Source organism: Daktulosphaira vitifoliae, unplaced genomic scaffold (genome assembly GCF_025091365.1).
Source record: "Daktulosphaira vitifoliae isolate Bord-2020 unplaced genomic scaffold, ASM2509136v1 Scaffold_2, whole genome shotgun sequence".
Taxonomy (NCBI): Eukaryota; Metazoa; Arthropoda; class Insecta; order Hemiptera; family Phylloxeridae; genus Daktulosphaira; species Daktulosphaira vitifoliae.
Window position 1 is genome coordinate 39,365,989 of NW_026099573.1, and position 21,146 is coordinate 39,387,134.

General features: G+C 25.4%; 1 protein-coding gene across 6 annotated transcripts in view; it reads right to left on the reverse strand.

Annotated features, from left to right (window-relative positions):
* Nucleotides 1–5,909: 5,909 nt before the first annotated feature.
* LOC126897558 (calpain-A) overlaps nt 5,910–21,146 on the reverse strand; it is a 32,593-nt gene continuing 17,356 nt past the window's right edge. For 3 of the 6 annotated variants that reach the window (XM_050671253.1, XM_050671255.1, XM_050671256.1), the window contains 13 exons: nt 12,653–12,902; nt 12,320–12,572; nt 12,082–12,250; nt 11,742–11,923; nt 11,299–11,552; nt 10,864–11,027; nt 10,404–10,621; nt 10,291–10,333; nt 10,080–10,221; nt 8,258–8,359; nt 7,996–8,123; nt 7,029–7,224; nt 5,910–6,945 (listed from right to left, as the gene is read on the reverse strand). In XM_050671253.1, coding sequence (XP_050527210.1) covers nt 6,860–6,945; nt 7,029–7,224; nt 7,996–8,123; nt 8,258–8,359; nt 10,080–10,221; nt 10,291–10,333; nt 10,404–10,621; nt 10,864–11,027; nt 11,299–11,552; nt 11,742–11,923; nt 12,082–12,250; nt 12,320–12,572; nt 12,653–12,902 — 2,187 coding nt within the window. In that variant the 3' untranslated portion in view covers nt 5,910–6,859. Of the gene's footprint in view, nt 6,946–7,028; nt 7,225–7,995; nt 8,124–8,257; nt 8,360–10,079; nt 10,222–10,290; nt 10,334–10,403; nt 10,622–10,863; nt 11,028–11,298; nt 11,553–11,741; nt 11,924–12,081; nt 12,251–12,319; nt 12,573–12,652; nt 12,903–14,821; nt 15,048–21,146 lie in introns of those variants that run through there. The other 3 variants (XM_050671254.1, XM_050671258.1, XM_050671257.1) reach the window with 3 other exon arrangements.

A 21,146-nucleotide genomic window follows, 5' to 3' on the forward strand; every position in this document is an offset into this window, starting at 1 on the left:
GTAAAAACGGATAAAATAAGTTTTTATATATTTTATTATAATTATTTTTATATGAAATTATCTTATTTAAACATGTCCAAACATGTTAATATGACCTTAAACGTTTTATCTATTAAAAAAATTAATTAAATCTAAAGATTAATATAACATAAGTTTAATAGTTAATTATAAAAAAACATTGATCTGATATTGTTTCATAATATGTATTTAAATATGATGGAATTTCGTTGTACACTTCTGTATAATTCATGTTTGTTATTAAATATTATTGTTGGAATAAATAAAACTATTTTATGGCTTATAAATAGTTCAGAAAAATTGCATAATAATACAAAACTAAAATAATACTCAATTCGAGATAGCAATCCAAACCAAATAACTTTACAATGACTGATTTATTTTTGTTATTACTTATGAACTTATCCATTAAGTGTTATTAAATGATTGATTGTACAGCGGCATATTTAAAATTATGTCAAGAGGTTAAAACCCCTCTTTGAACAAGTGCTATATTTCAAATAATAATAATTGAAGCTCTTAGACTGAGGTAAATTTTAAACGATTTATCAAAAACTCATTTTGGCTACGTTTAGATTAAAAAATATTATCTAAATCAATCACATAAGTCATGATAATCATTCATAGATCCTTGGTCTGCTAATTGTAACAATATTAGACTAAGAACACAATTCAATAATTTATATTATCTAACTTATTATATATATATCCTTAAATTGTTTTATAAAAATTTTCATTTTATCAAAATTTATATTATAAAAATCTAACACAATAGGATCATGGCATAAAAGGAACGAGGCAAAATTGAAACGTAGAAATATAGATAATATCTGACAATTATTAATTATCATAAAAAACGACTCGATGCGAATCAATTAAATTTTATAATTTATATATTTCTCTTTAAAACAATTTCTATGATTTAAAATTTTGTTGGAATATTAAATGCTTGTAAAATTACTTGTTCAACTAAAAATAATGTTATTTTTTGGCATTTACGGTCAATTTCACATGGTAAAACAATCGATCGGGACAATGGTCTTTAATATTACAGTACACATCAAAGGTTTTAATTTAATGAAGGTGAAAAGCTGTCAGACTTTCCAGTCCAGAAGTTTTCAAAAATCAAGTTGAAATATTTTTTTTTACTATATTTTACGGTAGCACAATTTTAAGATATTATTTCAAATTTCTGAAAATAATAATGTTAATAAATTCATTTATATTAGTAAAATTTGGTTTTTTTGACATAATAATTATTAAAATTAGTTCAGCTAAGAATTTTCACGACAACCATAAAAAACATGCATTACCACAAAGTCCATACCTTCTCAGCTTCACAATGAAGCATTATAGGACTATCAGGTATACCATCATTTGCTTAGTCTCTGTTTCAATTATTCAAAGGTCAGCTCTATCTAATTGATTCATAAGGATTTTTACACTGGCTATTGCAGTGACGTAACCTTATTATGGCTTAGGTAACCAGTAAGGGGACATCGTGTGTGTCTTCGTTAAACTTCCCATGTGGTCAACTATTCAGAGACTAATAGCAAATAGCGTAACTGAACATCAGCACTAAGGCAACACAACTCAATATACCACGGACTATCAAGTACATAATACCAAACATTTATTACATAAACTTATCTTTATATATAAAAAATCTCATGTCACGGTGTTTGTCCGCGATGGACACCGATATTACTGAACCGATTTTGATGAAATTTGATATATATGTGTTATTGGGTCCAACTTAGACAGTAGTAGAATGTTTATCTTGATTAATAGCCTCAGTTACTTTTTATTGAAAATTGTAATCGTAAAAGTCGATTGCTATTTTTTTCTCATAGATGGCGGTATGAAAATTTTATATTTTATCAATTTTCATTATTAAAGTCATATAAGAGTCCAACAGATGGTGCTTGTCTAGGTGTATTTCCTTTCAATAATCGTAAACCCTTCTCAAAATTATTGACAATAATTGGTGATTTCAGCTTATAACCGAATTAATATATATTTTTTTTTTTTAGATACCTTAGATATTAACCTTTCATTTGATATCATTTTTTTGAAAATCTATCACTTAACCTGCTCATTGGGGGGGGATTTAAAATAGCAACTTTTTTACGAAAATTAACTTTTTCAACTTAATTTTTGAAAATGTTCCGGAAATACTGCGTCCTTTAAACATATATAAAATTAAAGCTTATTTTATGTACTACAAAATGAAAAAAAAAATTTGTCCCGACACTTTTTCTTCTACATTTAAACGGCTGCCGTAGTTAAAAAAACACTATTTTTGTGTTAAAATTTTCGATTTTCGATTTTTAATTTTCAACTTAAAAATGCTATAACTTTTTGAAAAATGTATATATCAGCACAAATTTTTTTTTTTAAATACATTATAAGTACATCTTTCATTTGACATACTTTTTATTAAAATTGGACAATTTCCCCTTATATAGGGGGCGTTCAAAACTTAAAATATTGTAAAAAACATAGATCTTTTTCAACTGAACTTTTGAAAATGTTCCGGAAATACTGCGTCCTTTAAACATATATCAAATCAAAGGTTATGTTATATACTATCAAATGAAAAAAAAAAATTTGTCCCGACATCTTATCTTCTATGTGCAAATGGCTGTCGAAAATTTAAAAAAAAATGTAATGTTTGCGATAAAAATTACATTTTATCGGGATGTTTTTTGTACTTAAAACTGCCATAACTTTTTCAAAAATGAACAAATAAAAATAATATTTTTTTGTATTGAAACCTTAGATATTTCCCTTTCATTTGATATAATTTTTTTTGAAAATCTAACACTTATTCTGCTCACTGGGGGGATATAAAATAGTAACTTTTTCAACTTAATTTTTGAAAATATTCCGGAAATACTGCGTCCTTTAAACATATATAAAATTAAAGCTTATTTTATGTACTACAAAATGAAAAAAAAAATTTGTCCCGACGGCCTATCTTCTATACGCAAATGGCTACCGTATTCGAAAATATGCTATTTTTGTATTAAAATTATGGGTTTTGTATTTTATTTTAATAGAAGTCGATGTTGCTTTTGTAATTATCCAACAATTTTTTAAAATTAAACACTATCTACAGATTTGCATCGAAGCGTTTTTTATGATAGTGATTTTAATCACTGTCAGATATCATCTATACTGGACCCAACTATGCCACGACCCCACTCTACCGCCACCCCACTGTGCTGGATTTTATTTTTTTTTATATTTCTATTTAACTGTAGCTAATAGTAATAATAATACATTTGCGGAATGTTTTGATAAAAAAAATCACATAAATAACTATCATAATTTACTAAACTACTCTTAACATGAATTGTTGAATAAAATTATTGGCATTTTACAATATGTTTAATTATATTTTCCGTGATTTTGTGGATTTTTAGAAGTGATTATTTATTAGTTCAGCAAACTGATAGTCTTCCTTTTTAATAAAATATCAGTGTGACTGCATATATTTCATCAACATTTTTTACATCTTCCCTTGAATTATTTTCTGATAATCTCTTCTGAACATTTTTGCTTATTTGTTTACCCTGGATAATTATTTTACTCTTTTCCCTGTATTATTTAATTATTTTATAATGTAATTTAATAAAACAATGACAAATAATGTAGCTAATAACTTTTATATTTATAGGCACTATTTCAATAAAATTTTAGAAGAGATAATCATTTTCCTAACTTACCCACTCTAAAATTTATTTTTGTATAATTGCATATGTAATTTTTCGTAAGTTAAAATTAGTGGTTAGCCCATCCAAGATCCATTCTCTCTCAATTTGTGCCTATGTCTACATTAATATTGTATTGTGTTAATATATGTAATTTATGTATTATATTTATATGTGAGTATGATTTATATGATATTTGAAAACTATATATATATATTTTATATTTAAAGTTTCATAAAATTTGTCCCGACGGCCTATCTTCTATACGCAAATGGCTACCGTATTCAAAAATATGTTATTTTTGTATTAAAATTATGGGTTTTGTATTTTATTTTAATAGAAGTTGATGTTGCTTTTGCAATTATCCATCAATTTTTTTAAATTAAACACTATCTACAGATTTGCATCAAAGCGTTTCTTATGATAGTGATTTTAATCACTGTCAGATTAAATCTATACTGGACCCAACTATGCAATATCTCCACTATGCCGCGACCCCACTGTTCTATCGTTTTTTTTTTCAATTATGTCATTTTATTTGATTTAATATATTTAATTCAATGTATTTTAATAAAATCCATAACATTTTATGTAATTTATTTATGCTTTTTTTTTTTTTTTTTTATTCACATCATGCAAATTTGAAATCAAACATTGATTGTATATGTTTGACTTTATTTTATTTCTTCTTTGTATTTAATTATTGATTTAAAATATTTTATTAAATTTATTTCAAAAATTTTATTTCAAATAATACATAATATTAATCGTATATTTTTTATTCAATTTTATGAAATTTTTTCTTCCTAACCTATTCGAAATTTAAAATAAATATATAATTTTATTTACGACCCATCAGCACATATATTTCTGAACAATTGCTGGATATTGGCATTGGTAGAATAAGACTGCATCTAAATACACAATGCATTAAATTGCCAGATAACTTCTACACATTTGTCGAGACAAAATCAGAATTAATCGAATAGGTTTTATCAGCTGTACTGAATAATTACTCAAACGACGATTGGCTTAGTGAGCGTGAGCAATTTTAGCCGCAAAAAATGTTGTTGATGAAATTAACTTTCAGATACAACAATTTTTATCGGGTGATCTGATGTCGCTTAACTCGATTGATAGTGTTGTTCATGAAGACGAGCGGTACATTACGCAACAGAATTTTTAAATTCTCTGAATCACCGATTATTCTACTACGTAATTTGAATCCACCCAGACTATGCAATGGTACACACGTTTGGTCATCAAAAGAATCAACGGAAATGTTATTGAAGCAACCATTTTGACAGGAAGATTTAAAGGAGAAATTGTTATTGTTTGGCCGCCGATCAAATGCAGCAACGTCACTTGCACATCACCTACTAACACAATATAAATTGTCGCGCGTGTGTGAACGGCGAGAGAATCTGGCGAAAATACGTTAACGATCCTAAAACGCACAGTGGTTTGCCTCAACTTGAGGGCCTACAGTTGAAATCCGAGATCGTGTTTTTTGGTAACAAGGGGAAATTGTGGAAGTCTATCCGCTGGTCCATGTCATTGAGAACATTTATTTTCCTTTTGCAAGGACGGACTAAATAACCTTGCATATAAACTATATATATATATATATATTAAATTTGTGTAGTAATATCGGTATACTAATTTATGTAATATTGTGATTAACTATAATAAATTTACATTTATTCTGTTAATATTGAAGAGTATTATCATTAATTTTATCATTACTTAAGATTCAAGTCGTGTCTATAAGGCGAAAATACTGAATGCCCCGGTCCAGAGGTGTAGCGGTCGGTGGCTTAACAGTTCTGTTTCCACGTATCTCAATGATACCGTCAGATACCACGATATTATTCAAAAGACTTCAATTCCCTGTTCGATTAGCATTCGCAATGGCCGTTAACATATCTCAAGGCCAGACAATGTCCATTTGTGGCTTACATTTAGAAAATTTACATAATAAGAAACATAGAAAATCCATGTTTCTCTTATGGTCAATTATATGTTGCATGCTCACGTGTTGGTAAACCGTCAAATTTATTCATATTAGCAAAAGGACAGGTTAACTAAAAATATTGTGCACCAAATAGCGCTTAATTAAATTTAATATTAACATAACATAATAGTAACATAATTGTTTGGAGTAAAAAATAATAATTAACAAAGGTATAAATTTAATTTTAATTTTTTCAAACATTTATAATATTAGAAACACATAAAATTACAATAATGAACAAAAATTTGGCAATCAAAATAATTCAGTAAAAAACATAAAATATTAAAACAAAATAAATACTATAAGACAAAAAACATTAAACCTGTAAAAAAATACATTATTGTTAAATTCATATATTTAAATTACACACTATAAAGAAAAGGAAACTGACGATATTATTTTTGTACTGTGCTCCTCGATTGTTATTAATACACAAATGTGAGTACCTGAGATGAATACATAATTAGAACCAGACAAGATTTTCAAATAAAATTTTTACAATCACTTAATATAAGAACGGCATAATAATGATAATTTTTTAATTTCAAATAAACACTATAAATTAACAATATATCAAATTATATAAATCGATTGAAAATAATTAATGATATTTTTGACATAACAGATGTACAAAACAAGCAATTTGAAAATATACAACTTACAAAATTATATAGTAACAAAGTAAACATGAAAAATTTTATTTTATACTTCATTCATAATGAACTTTAAGCATATCTCAATAACTTCATTGATTCATTATTAAAATATTTTAGCTATTTATAGATTTTTAAAGAAACTTAAATAAAAACCCTGTACAACTTTGTATTTATGGAAATAATAAAAAACTGTATCAAAAATTTGTGTAACATCATAATAGTTTAAAGCACCAAATTATATAGACAACATCTACTAATAATATAGCTTAAAAGTCTTTCTTAAAGCTAAAGCTACGCTATTCAATAGCAATAAAGGCTATAAAATTAATTGGCATTACATATTTTAGGTACAATGATACATACCTATATTTAAAAATATAAAAGCTTTGTTAAAAAAATAAATAATACCCTTATCAGATCAATATTCATTGTAAGGCAGTGAAGTTATTTGATACTTATGAATATAATGTTCTTTCAACCCATTCTTCTAACGAAAATGAAGCAATATTTTTGTTGTTTGAATCACGTTCCTTAAACATATCTAAAGAAAAAAAATGTTTGCGTCACCCATATATAATTTATCTATAGTACGCCAATTGTGTTAATTGCTTTAATGATACTGACCTATCATAGTCTTAAGCCGAACAGCACACATAATAAAATCATCAAACATAATGTTCCCATCTTTGGTGGCATATCGATGGCAAAGAACATTTAGTATATGAGTATTAAGATGGTATCCAACTGAATTCAAAGCTTGTCTCATTTCACATCCAGTAATATAACCTTTGCTTTCTTTGTCGTACATTTTGAACACAGTCTAGATAAAATAAATATATTTATAAATTTTACAAATATTTTAAGGGTCTGCTTAATATGACATTCTATTTTTTAATTGAGTAATTATAGAAAAAAAGTATTTGTTGAAGCTAAAACTAAAGCAACATATTTGTAATTGTATTATAAAACATTTTTCAGTGAACTAATTAATTTAGTTATAATTAAAAATTTTACTTAACTTTTTTAAAAATTCGATTACCGTCATTTAATCCAACCCTTGGTATAAATGACATACATAATTTCTTTTCAATAAATTGATTATAAACTCTTTTAAAATCAAATAAAATATTCTAAACTTTTTAATACCACTTCAATAGTCTAATCTTACATTTTAACTGATTAAAATAATGTATAGAAAATGTATACATTAAAACTTTGCTAAAAAAACATTACTTCGATTATTTTTTTTAATTTCAGTCTTTATTTTTATATCTTAATCCATGCCTAAATTTCTCATTATTATATATATTTGGGTAGCATTATCAATCATAACAATTAAAATAATAATTTAGGCCAAATTACATACTACTATATCATTATAATACAATTAACAACTAAGTATCATACTAAAACTATATAAAAAGTTTTCAGATACGGAAAGAGTTATTAGTTCGTAAATATTTTTAATATTATCAAATTATGTCATATTGACGTGCTATATTAATAAAATTCCCTACTTTATGTATTCCAAGAAAATTTTTTTAACTAATTTAAAAAATAATAAACAATTTGTTTTCATTATTATATTTACCTTCCACTGTCTAATGTCTACCCACAACGATTTAAACTCTTCAAATCCTAATTTACCCGATCTATCCCAGTCTAACATAGCAATCATACTGCGGCACACGTCTTTGGAAAATCCGGCTTTTTCCATGTCTAAATTAAAAAAGAACAGATTCAAAAATATTAAAAATCAATCAAAAAATAAATATACATATTTTAATTATCAAACTAAACATCTTTATGGACGTTAATTGAAGCAAAAAACAATAATCATTTATTGTACTTACTAAATGTTGCCCCTAAAGCAGTATTTTGACAAAAAGCTTGGCAGAAATTCTGTAGTAAATTGACAAACAAATTATCTGAGGTTGGGGTTGTACTTGCGATATCTACAAATGGTACAAGTAATATGCAACTATGTTAGTCTAGGTACAAAGCATAAAATTATAAAAGATGAAAAATTGGTTAGTTAATATTATTTGGTAATGCTTAGTAATTAAATACTAGTTTTAATTTTCAATGATTAAAATAAAAAAAATGTTTGCTGGTTAATTATAGAGCATATTGCAAAACTATTATGTTTAAATCTTGAGCTTAGAAATCATGCGACTAATTCAATAAAAAGTAAATGTGATCGAAACTACTCATTTTGAGTTGTCGAAAAGAGTAGTAAATTTTAAATCTTTTAATTACAAAATGTCATTTAATTACTTTTCTATTTTATAAAAATAAAAATATTTAACTTCAAAGAGTTATGATACACCTCTTGAACAGGATTTTTACATAATTTTTTTAACCTTTTTTTGTTTTTTAATGTGTCTTTTCTAATTATTACAAAAGTTAACTTTATAATTTTGCCATATATATTTGAAAAATATATTTGTACGTAAAACTCATGAGTCTACTTTCTTAAATGTTTATTTAAAAGACATTAAAAGATGCTATTAACGTACTAAAATCTCTTCATGCGCAACAAAGAAGTCTGCGTCTCAAAAAATTCAAGATTATGAGATATTTAATTTAGATTTTACTCTTTTTATAATAACTTTCATAAAAATATGGAAAATTTATTTTGAATTGGAGTTAAGCTATTTGAAAAAATTGATATTTATAAAAAGTGTAATCGAAAAATAAAATTTATTTTTGATCTCCTGAAAAGTAATAAAAAATGTAATACTCCCTTATTCGTTGCATATTAATCGATCTATGACCATAAACATGAAAACTATTATTATATTTACTAGCCAATTTTTTGTGAGAGACAACTAATAGAAAATTATAGGGAAAAAAGAAAAAATTGTGTATGTTATTTATGGATTTGAAGATTAGTTTTAAAGCTCACTTTAAAGTTATCTCAGAACTCCAAAAATAAAAAAAAAGGTACATTAGTGTTATAAGTGTGGGAGAAGTAACAGAAGGTTTTAGGGTAAGAGTTGAGGTGCACTAAAGTTTTACTTTAAGTCTTTACTTATTTTTTATAATGATAGATGAAATTACTAGAGAAATACAAGGAGAGATACCGTGGTGCGTATTGTTTGCTGGCGATATTGTTAATAGGAGGAAATTAATAAAATGCTAGAAGTGTGGTGATCAACTCTAGAAGAAAAGGATTTAAGAAAAACCTATTCTTTCTTCACTTAATGATATGTTTACGTTTCAAAGATTATGCTTGTCAATAAAAAACATATATACATATAAATACGTAAAAATGATGACTACATTATATTATTTAAAGTCTGGAAATAGTGTAATCGAATTTAATATTGTATAATAAATTTGTAAATAAATAAAGTAATATTGAATCAGTCTCTCTGAGTTTATAAATCACTAGTAAAAAGTAAGGTAAATATATTTTAACTATTATTTAGATTGTTAAAAAAATAATTAATAACTATAATAATCAAACAAAATGTTTCAAAAGACTACTAAATCGGTTCAGCTTACATGAAATTAATTAGATTTTTCAACGACATCGAAATGCATTTCACTATTATTTTATTTTTTAATCATGTTTCGTTACTGTCAGATGAAAATGTGAATTTTTTTTTAAATGAGATGGATTTATTAAATTCATAAATTAAAGAATCCTAAAATAAAATAATAACCAACCGTTTCTCATAGCATAGTCCAAAATTTCTTTAAGTTCCATCCAGTCAACTTCTTGGTCTTCTCCAGCCAGTTTAAGGAAGAATTCTTTTATCTTTTCATTTGCTGCGTCTACTTTAGCTGGTTCTGGTTCTTGTTCTTTAATCTATGTTAAAAAAAAATAGCACAAGAGTAAAATATTAGTAACAATTTTTAATTTAAAAAAATGATTTACCTTAACATCGACTTCACCAATACCGATTTCATCATCGAGTTCCCTGAAATAAAGAAAAATATAAGTTTTATGTTCACTTGATAGGCATATCAAATAAAAATGTAAATACTTACGCCATGTTATTTTTATGTTCAGAGAATACCCTGAGTAAGAATTCACCTTGTTCGTTGGGATCGAACGTGGAAGGAACAATACAATAAGTTCCAGGGGGTAGACTAAAACGACTACTGATTTCTCTAAGGTTAATAAATGTTGGACTTCTGGCAGTTGAAGCATTATATTTGAAAAAATTTGTATCTAAAGGTTTTGGTAGTGAGTCTGGATTGATAAGCTGAGAATAAAATTTAATAAATACTATTAACAAAATAAAATAAAATGTATAATATATTATTAAAATTATTTTAACAAAATATGAAAACTCAAAAGATAAATATGTACGTATTAATACACCTAATTACATTTTTTCTTCATTAAAATAAAATTAATATTGTTAATATTAATAGTGATAAATTAAAATCTATATTGATAATACAAAATTTTGAACAATGCATATAAATTATTATTCATTTATACCTGATAAACTGCAAATCCAATAGTCAAACACTCTGCTCCTATTTTACGCATAGCTCGACGATTTTTTTGCATCAAGGCAATAATAGCTGTACACTTATTTTCTTCGTCTTCATCGTCAGGGTCTTCAAGAGTTATCCGATATTGAGGATTATTGGCAAATGTATCTATAATAAACACATGTTTCATTAGATGATGTCACATTAATTTATATTTGAAATTGTACACAGATTTTTATTGATCTGACGAAACCTCATTATGGCTTAGAGAATCAGTAAGGGGGCAAGGTGTGTGTTAGTGAAGTTTCCATATGGTCTGTCAACCATCCAAGAACTAACAGCAAACAGCGCAGCTAAACATCAGTGCTAAGGTGGCGACTGAATGATCTACTGTGCCACACTAAAAATTTAAAATGCAATAAAAATTTAAGAAAAATACCTAGAAAATTACGACATCCTCCAGCTGTTGCGCCTCGTACCCATTCACCCTCAAAAACACTCATTTCCCATCGTTTTTTAGCATCTGCACCAAGTTGTTCTTTGTCAAGAAGATCAGGATTCAAGTTACAAATTTCTAACCTTGAATAATACTTGAGAAAGTCTTTGTATGATATCCAAAATTCACCATCCGCATCAAATGTAAGTCCCAATGATTGTTTGTCACTTTCGGAAATAAACCTCCATTCCGGAGATCTAAACGTAAAAAATATTGGTAAACATTTAAATACTATTTGAATTACCAACAAATGTACAATTTTATAAATTATACAATATCAATAATTCATTACCGTTACGTTTGGACAATTAAATTGATAACGAAAATATTAAATAAGCAATATTTAAATACCTAATTATAAAAATAATTAATAAATGAGAGAGTACTTATCACTCCATGGTCCATTCCATTCAGCCTCGTTTCCCCATGGGTTTCTTAATCTGAGCAACGGAATTTTGCCAGTAGTGTTTGGTGTAGTTATATCCACGTAAGACACTCGAGTGATGCTATATGCGTGACCTTTTACAAGACCTTGTGGTGTTTCCATCTCAGAGACACTTGGATCAGCCTACAAATAAACCATAAAATTAGAATAACATAAATCACATACTAAATTGCTTATTTTTTCTTTCAAAATAATTTGTTATACATTATTAGGATCTGTTTTAAATTTTAAAAAGAATATAAAATAACAAATTATACCTTTATATTATTAATGCTATTTACCTCAATAGAACAACCCATCAATGAGGAACGCTGAAAAGCGTGCAACATAATAGTGAACAGATTAGGTGGTGCTTCATTCAATTCAAACATTTCAGATACTCCACCAGTGAAATCTTCCATAGCTTCACACGTACTACCCCCTTTTAATGCTTCGTAAGATCCATGAAGTCTTAAAATATAAGACGCATTAAAAATACATCAATGAAAAACCAGCAAAATACTTAGTATATTTATTTACTTGGCATATGCTTTTTCAAGTAGAGCACTCCAAAACTCGTTCTCTGTTGCCGATCTAAGAAACACCAACTTACCAGAGTAAGTAGGCAATCTATCATCAACAACCACATCCACCCATCTACCATACTGCCAAAATCTAAAATGGAATATTCCTGCATATTTATCATCAAACCCTTGGTCATTAGGTACAACTTGATGCAAGAGCTTTTCATTCAACGTGAGATTGGCTATGGCTGCTAGCAACCAACAATCTCCTAAAAAAATTGAGATAAAATAAATTTATGAACTTTGATATACTACAATTTAATAGTAATATAACAATCTCTAAACTAACCTAACTCTCCTTGTTTTACGTCAAACCTCGAAGCACCCTCGTGGAATAGAATAGGATTGTCAGCTATTTCTTTAGGTCTGAGCCATTCAAAAGGTCTGTCTGGACTACGACTGTAAAATATCGATGAGTCTACTGTATCAAAATCAGGGTCTTCAAACAGTGCCCCGCGTTGTAAACATTGATTTCTTAATACTTCAAAGTCTTGAACTTCGCCAGCTTTTGGTCGAAAACCTGACCCACGTTCTCCAATCTTTATTAATATAAAAAAAATATATTAATAAAATATGTTTATATATTAGTAGAATATTGCCAAAGTAAAACTACAATTTAGTTTTAAAAATTATTTTATACACACATAAAATCAATCTAATAGAAATTACTAACTATAGATTGACACTCACGCTAAGGTCATAGAATAACATAATGAGTATTTCATTAGTGTAAATTTTTTTTCGTGAAAACAAAATTAAAGGTTAACTTTTTCCTCGTAAACTCAATACAGCGTACAAAAAGTATGTACTTAATAAGTCAATATTATTTGTATTGAGTCAAGAAATTTTGTTTTTTTTTTTAGTAAGTAAACTACTTAGAGTTTCACTTTGAAGGTTTAATTAATTAATTAATTTACTGAGAGTTAACTTTTTCAAACGAATAAATAAATACAATTTTAATTTGTATTAAACACCATTCAATATGTGATATAAAATATTTTTAAAAATTGTCAAATTCAATACACTTTTTTAATATGAATGTGTTGAAATTCATGGATTGTTGTATTATTTAGTATATTAACAGATATATCCAGTTTTTCAGTTTTATTCTGACAGGGACCTGCAACTATCGCTATGAAGATGAACTGTAATGACTTTAAAACATCAATATTAAACTAAAGACATGAATATATCTGTAAATATTCTATATAATTTCTTTAATTAATATAAATATATTGTATTTGAAAAATCCAAAATATTTAACTTGTTATTTTATTATTACAATTTTTCTCTAGACAAAAATTTTCCTTTGATAAATATATGGACATATTTAAATTGATATATTGTCATGCTATGAGAACATTTTAGATAGTTCATTTGTTTTATTAAAAACCACTATATCCTCGAAACACGCACGTTTACTATAAAAAAAAAAAAGTGAAATATATACATGATAGATGCCTAAGCTATGCACACTAAAAAATGAGTTAGATTTTTATTAATCATAATAATTACATACATTTATTTTTAAAAACTATTATTTAAAGTATTTATGAAATACTATATATAACTATTAAGATTGTTTTAATTTTTTTAATTTTGATAATCTTTAACTGAGTAAATATAATTTTTATAAATGATGACGCAAATATATCATAGTTTATATTAATAGACTGCAGCAGCAATTAGATGATAATTGATGCATGAAAATGTATAACAAATGTGCTCAATGAAAAACAAATTAAGAACAAACAAATATTGCCTAAATATGTACTAGGGTTTCGTTAAATAAGCAACATATTAAAGCTGACCATTTCATATACTTAAATGACACACCTTACAAAAATAATACATCCGTTCAGATTACCTGTTGCTTTTCAATACATTTAAACTATTCTGTAGTAATAGGGACATAATTTTATCTATGATCTACAAAATTTATTTTTTTATAATTTCATATACACTAGTATAAATATTATTTTATGAAAAAGTCAAATACAATAATAATTGACATTTAAACAGTATTATATTTATTAAATATTCAAACAAAGGAGCCAATTTTTAATTAAGTATTAAATTAAACAATTTAAATACTTAAGAAAAATAGTCAATTAAAAAATTTAATTAGACACTTTAAAGTAATATTGTAAAAATTAGTTAAGTGTTTTTTTAAAATTATATTTATTAATTTAGTATTTAAAATCGTATTGAAAATATTATCAATAATTAAGATTTTGTAGCATATATGTATTTAGAAAAGTTTTATTTCAATTTCTGTGATTTAACAGTGGTATATTTAGAGACAAAAAAAAAACTTTTTTCAAATTCAAATTCAAAAATTCATTGATATTTTTATACTCCCCAAATATTAGTACTAATATAACTCTACAGAAAAATAAAAACGTTTCTTTTTTTCGAAAAGTATAATATGATAACATAAAAATAAATAAATCCTTACATTGAATATTGATATTTTGCCGCGTTTGTAAGGCATGATTTGTGCCTCCTATCACACTACTTGAAGTATCTAACTAAATCTAAATAAAACTGTTTTTCACATGTAAATAAACACAACTGAACTGAACACTAGGAGGACGCGAATAATAATAATCTGTAATTATTATTACAATTGACTACCGTTTAATGTAGAAACAGTAATGTTTAATGGACAGACCGCCATAGGCGTGTGCTTTGGATCGTGTCTTTTGGTACTTTAGCCGGTAGCCGCATGCCGGATTTTATTGATCGTTTAAACGCACCGTAGTGATTCCCAAAATTTAAAACTGTAAACACGAATTGTACGTCAACGGCATCAGTCATATGTACCCCTGAAGTCACAGCGAGTTATCACATACAGTTAATTTTTTTGATTATCAATAAACGTTTGATTTTGTTTTTATCATAACTAGAGCAGTTAAAAAGAAATATTTAACAAGTTTATCAATGGCGCAAGAAATTTGTTAGAATAATTGACCTTTACTTTTTTAAGAACTCAGCATTGTTATATTAGTATAATTTTCACTTATTTTATAAGAATATTAGTGAAAAAATTAGTTTATTTTATTTGAAACGTTTACACTGCCATTTATGGTAAATACTTTAACTATGAATTACTTTGTAATATCTGTAAATTTAATACTCTTTAAGAATATTGACATTTTTTAAATATAAACTGAACTATTTTAGCTTCGATGCGAAGCTGTTTTATGATTACAAGCAATACAAATAACAAAATTTTAAAACACATACATAAAAAAAGAAAAAGCTGTGTTTTCAAATATCTTTTTGAAATTAAATAAAAAATTTTAATAATACAATACATATTTAATTATTATTTTTATGTTTATTTGTTCATTGTTTTTATTATCTCGTTTACTAATGTTTTCTTCTCTTTTAAAAATTGATGGAACCATTTAAGATCATGATCGTAATTATGTTTAGAATAAAAAATAGTGGTAATGTTATTCAACTAACATTAATTGAGATTATCCCTACTAATATAGTGACACTTTTATTTTCTTTGATATATCCCATAACACCATAAAACGTAAAAACAAAAATGAATATCATTGATATCAAAAAAATGACAACTAAGAAAAATTAAAATTAAATTATTTAAAATTTTATAACCAATTCAAAATTTTTCAAATTATAACTCAGCTTTTTGACCAAATTTTAAATAACAATATGTAGAAACTCTTAATCAATCATGTTTTTTTTAATTTTATCGACGTAATTTGTTACAAGACGAAAAATGTTGACAAACAGAAATGATCTGCTAATAATTTTACTAAATACCCTCGATCAATGATCCTGCATATACAGGTGTCTCTTATCTTATGAAATATATGAAAATAATAATATTCATAATCTATAACAGGTTTGTCTTTAGGATATTAAAGATAAACTAAAAGAGAGCACCTTTTATCGAAAACGTTTTTTATTCAACTAATTTCATAAAATTTCTATTTGATTATAAAAGTGAAGAAAGTTTAGAAATTGAAATATACATACTTATAACATATAGGTTGATGAATTAAGGCCTAAATGTTTTATTGTTATAAATATTTAATCTAAATAGTTTAATTGATAATTTAATTCTGTACCATGTGCTTTGTATTATTCTTCTTTACAATTGACAAGTGTCATTTAACTAAAATTAAGTCTGCCTAAACGTATCAAAATATGACCATCAGACGCCGTTTTAACATACTTTCTAACACATCAATTTTAACCACCTATATTATTAAATTGTTAAGGCTTATAATTACACCAATATTTAAGTTATTATTAGAACAAAATATTTGATTGTTTAGTTCAGTGAAAACGAAAATTTTATCATATTTAACTGTAAGTTGTGTAGTAAAAATAACCAAAATTATATTATTTATACAAAATAGAAGAAAAAATTAAATAAACAAGCTGAGTATTTAAATTTTGTAAAATACTAAAACATTAATTTTCTTATAAAAATACAGTATTTATATTTTATATATTTTCATAGATAAAAAATAAGAAAGAGAATAAATTAATCACGGGGCTTATGACTACCCCTGAAAAAATGAAAATTACTATATTGACTTTTATTTTAAATTTCTTGATATGTTAATAAATTTAAAATGTAAAATGCAACAAAATAAAATGTGAAAACTAATAAAAAACCAACTGTTTTTTTATCATTAACCAATTAATAATCTTTTTACAAGTGTTCTATGTACATTCAAAATTCAAATTTTGCCAAGAAAAATATAGCCTCAAAGAAAAATCGTTTATTGTTCAGATTACATGAAACACTACTGATAGTAGCTCGGGCTCTTTTGTTTGGAAATGAATAAAAATAAAAATACAATAGAATTCCTTATCCTATTCCAATTAGTTTGACCTCGCTAAAAAAATAATGAAATACTCCACACAGTCCATAAAATAAGAATATCTATAAAACTTCTTGGTGCTAAAAAAATCTTAATATTTAAAAGTGTACAATATAATTTCACGCTTAGAAATAACGCAAGATATTGAACTCAGAAGTATTAAAAAATGCATAAAAAGTATTGTTCTACTTTCATATGTAAGAAATATTACCAAAGTAATATGATGCCTACTAGACTATGGATCAAAAAGGTAATTTTGGTTGCAATTATTTTGTTTGAAATTCATAACATTAACATATATTTACGAAATATACAAAGTGAACATTATTATATATAGACATTAAGTCACCACAAGAGGATCGCATGTGCCAATAGTCGCATCACTATGCGAGTTAAAAACTTAGTGTAGTCACACAAACTGTATAGACATAAGAATGAGACAGGTATGCTCATATTACCATCAATATTTCGTAAGTGTGGGCGTTTTTTCGTGCCAAGACATCACTTTATAAGAATGCTGTACCTACTCGTAGAATGCTGGTTTTAATAAAATTATGTACACTACACATAATAGAAAATACACAAACATGTTTGTGTATACAAAACTGCATATTTCACAGTAAAATGGCAATGTATTATTATAACATTTTATCTTTTTTTACTAAATAACGTCAACTAAAAAAAATGTATTAGTAGATCGGGTTAAATCATATTATTGGTACACTCTATGGTACCCAAGGTAAATCATTTCTTTGTTATAAAACCACAAAAATAACTTTTATTTCCTTCGCTTTATTATTTCGAAATAATAACCTAATGTTCGTTCATAATATTATTGCAGTTGCTATTAAAAACTCTAGATATCTATCACAGAGCGTGTTATCAATATCGATACAATCATTTCTACCATTCACAATTCTAACGACATGTGTTTATAATTAGAGTGTATCATAAAAATGTTGGAAATCTAAACAATGGCAGTATTCACATTTGTTTACAATTTAAAATATTTTACTGCTGAGGATTTTTATTGACCTTGCTGGCATATATTAATCTGTAGGCCCCAAATTAATGATAATATGTATGGATTAACTAAAAACTAACCACCTACTATTATAAAAAATGTATGATTAAATGGTTATTCGATAAACAATCCGGTTAAAACTGTATATTTTTATAATTTCATCACAAGAACATGTACTCTGAAAAATCTCAAAAATCAACTTAAAAGTGTTTTAGGTATGCGTTTTTAAAATATCATCTTATGATCAAATATTCTGAAAGGTAACTAAAAACAATATTAATATATTTATTGAAAGTTATAACTATAAAATTTCCTGAAGAAAAATATTTAATATTAAAAAAAGTAATAAGAATATTTACTAAAAATTACTAAGTCAATCATACAATTATTTCATGATCTAAAAATGCGAACAAAAACGATCAAAGTAATTGCATTGTTCAAATTGAAATATTTATAATTAATGTAATTCTACTAACTAAAATGTGTTTTCTGTGAATTTTTTTATCAATATAAAACTAATTTTAATAGTACAAAAATACATTAAAGAAAATCAAAAATATTTCCACAGATTATGATAATGATATGAATTCTATAACAAAATAACTTCACTCTTGAAACTGAGAGAGAAAGCTGACCTAAATGTAATAATACGAATCGTGTTATAGCAAGTATTTGAAAGATGTTTACTATCTAAAGAATAGAAAATTAAGAAAAATTTATACAACACTTTTTTTTTTTTAATTAATTGCCGCTAAAGATGTTTTACTAAAATACATAAATAACATAATAAATGATTTAATGTACTAATATGACTATTTTTCTAAATCATTAATTGCAATATTTAATAATCATAAAATAAAAACTATTTATAAAGTAATTAATTTACAGTCGATAGATATAAAAAACAATTATTTTATACATAAACCTTATTTTTTCAATTAAGATCTTTCATAGCCATCATATTTTTTCCTCGTATTTGCAATAATGAATTAATTAATTTAACAATTAGCATTAATGTTGAAAAATTTTCCATTGACTATTTCAAACTAATAAGCCAAAAGAAGTTTTTTACATTATAATAAATTCACTATCACGAATATTTTTTATTTTTAAAATAACTTCAATATAATTTATGAATATAAATTATTGGCACAAGAATATGTTTGGTGCATAAGATGTTTACAAACATAATAATAAAATGAATCATTATCTTACATATAATTTTATCATAAATAGTTTTTAACTATCGAATAGTTCAAGTTCAATGCAATACCGCCATTAAAATAAAAAAACTAGTTCTTAAATACATAAAATAAAAAACGTAAATTATCATGTTAGTACACAAAAATCACTCTAGAGGTTCTAAAAAAAAGATGACCGAAGCATATCACATACTTGCATTAACCGGTTTTCTTTACACAAGAATCGCTGTGAAATATTCATTTAAAATGTTCCCAGACTTGCGATATTCTTCTAAATATTTCCAATGAATAGAAAATGTAATTAAAATAATCTTGTCTATTATTCATCGGTAAATTAAAAAAACAATTTACGACGAAATAATAGTACTCTAAGATAGCACGTTACTAACTTAACTCGTCGTCAAAATCAAAAATACGCACAACGTAAAATGAAACTTAGACGCTTTCAGTGCAAATGAAATTTAAAAAAACATAAATTTTAAAAGTTAATTAATAAAATTAATATTAATTCATATAAACTGATACTATCTCTTCTAATCAAATGTTATATTTCTGTATTGAAATTGTAATTTAATGTTTTTTTATTAATTAAACATTTTCATAAAGCTAATAACCTACACTTGACACTACAATTAATTCACAATCATTAGTACTGATTAACATTACAAATTTTTTTTTATAATTATCATATTATATAAAACATAATGTATAATTTGTATAAGCTTGAAAATAAATTTAACCATTTTGTTAACAATTTAACATAATTGAAAAACCTTTAATTTTTAATTTATCAATAAATATAATAATTGTGTAATTTATAAACATCGGAAGTATTTACCTATTTTTAAAAATAATTTTTCATCAAACTGCATTTTAATTATAAATTACAATCAAAATATTCTTATCTCAGTTTGAAAAGTCGAAAAATATTAGAAAAGAATATCCGAATAAAATGTGAATTGACAAAAACCAAACTAATTTATCAATCAATAGGATTGTAAATTATTTAACAATTTAATTTTTTAAAAGGCTTTATTTAAAAATTGAATTTTTTTAGCTGTGTCACTTTTAAATTGGGTGTGATTCAAATTGTTCAAGTTGTGAAACAACTTGAACAATTTGAAAATTAATATTTTGAATTCAAAATATTTATATTTAGCTGAAAATTGAATATTTTGAAAATTGAAATATCAACATCAACTGTTATGGGAGAACTGTAATTTGTTGGTACATTTCTCTTTCTTATCGGGACTGAGGAAATTTTTGAAAATTATAGCGCTGATAACTTTAAAATGATGTTTTGTAATCTTTTATCTTTTCGTTGAGTAAAAGTATAGGCGTACCGGCACAAAAAAAAATAACATGGCAAAGTAAAAACAAAAGCTTTTCAGCTACGTATTAAAGCTAAATACAATAAGTTCAGAAATGTTGACTTTCCCACAAATTAATTATCTTACTCCTAATAAACTATAATCGCCTGATATGTTTGACCCAAATACATCAAACTTAATCACAAGTTTCTAAATAGTGTATTATTTTAGTATCGTGTGTTTTTTTTAAGATACCATGTTAGAAATTCTTTCGAAAACCTAATAAAATAAAAGTAGTTTGTTAATTTTTTTTAAATAACGATTTACAGTCATGTGTTATCAAAGTCATTGACCATGTCAAATGTGTGATTATCAA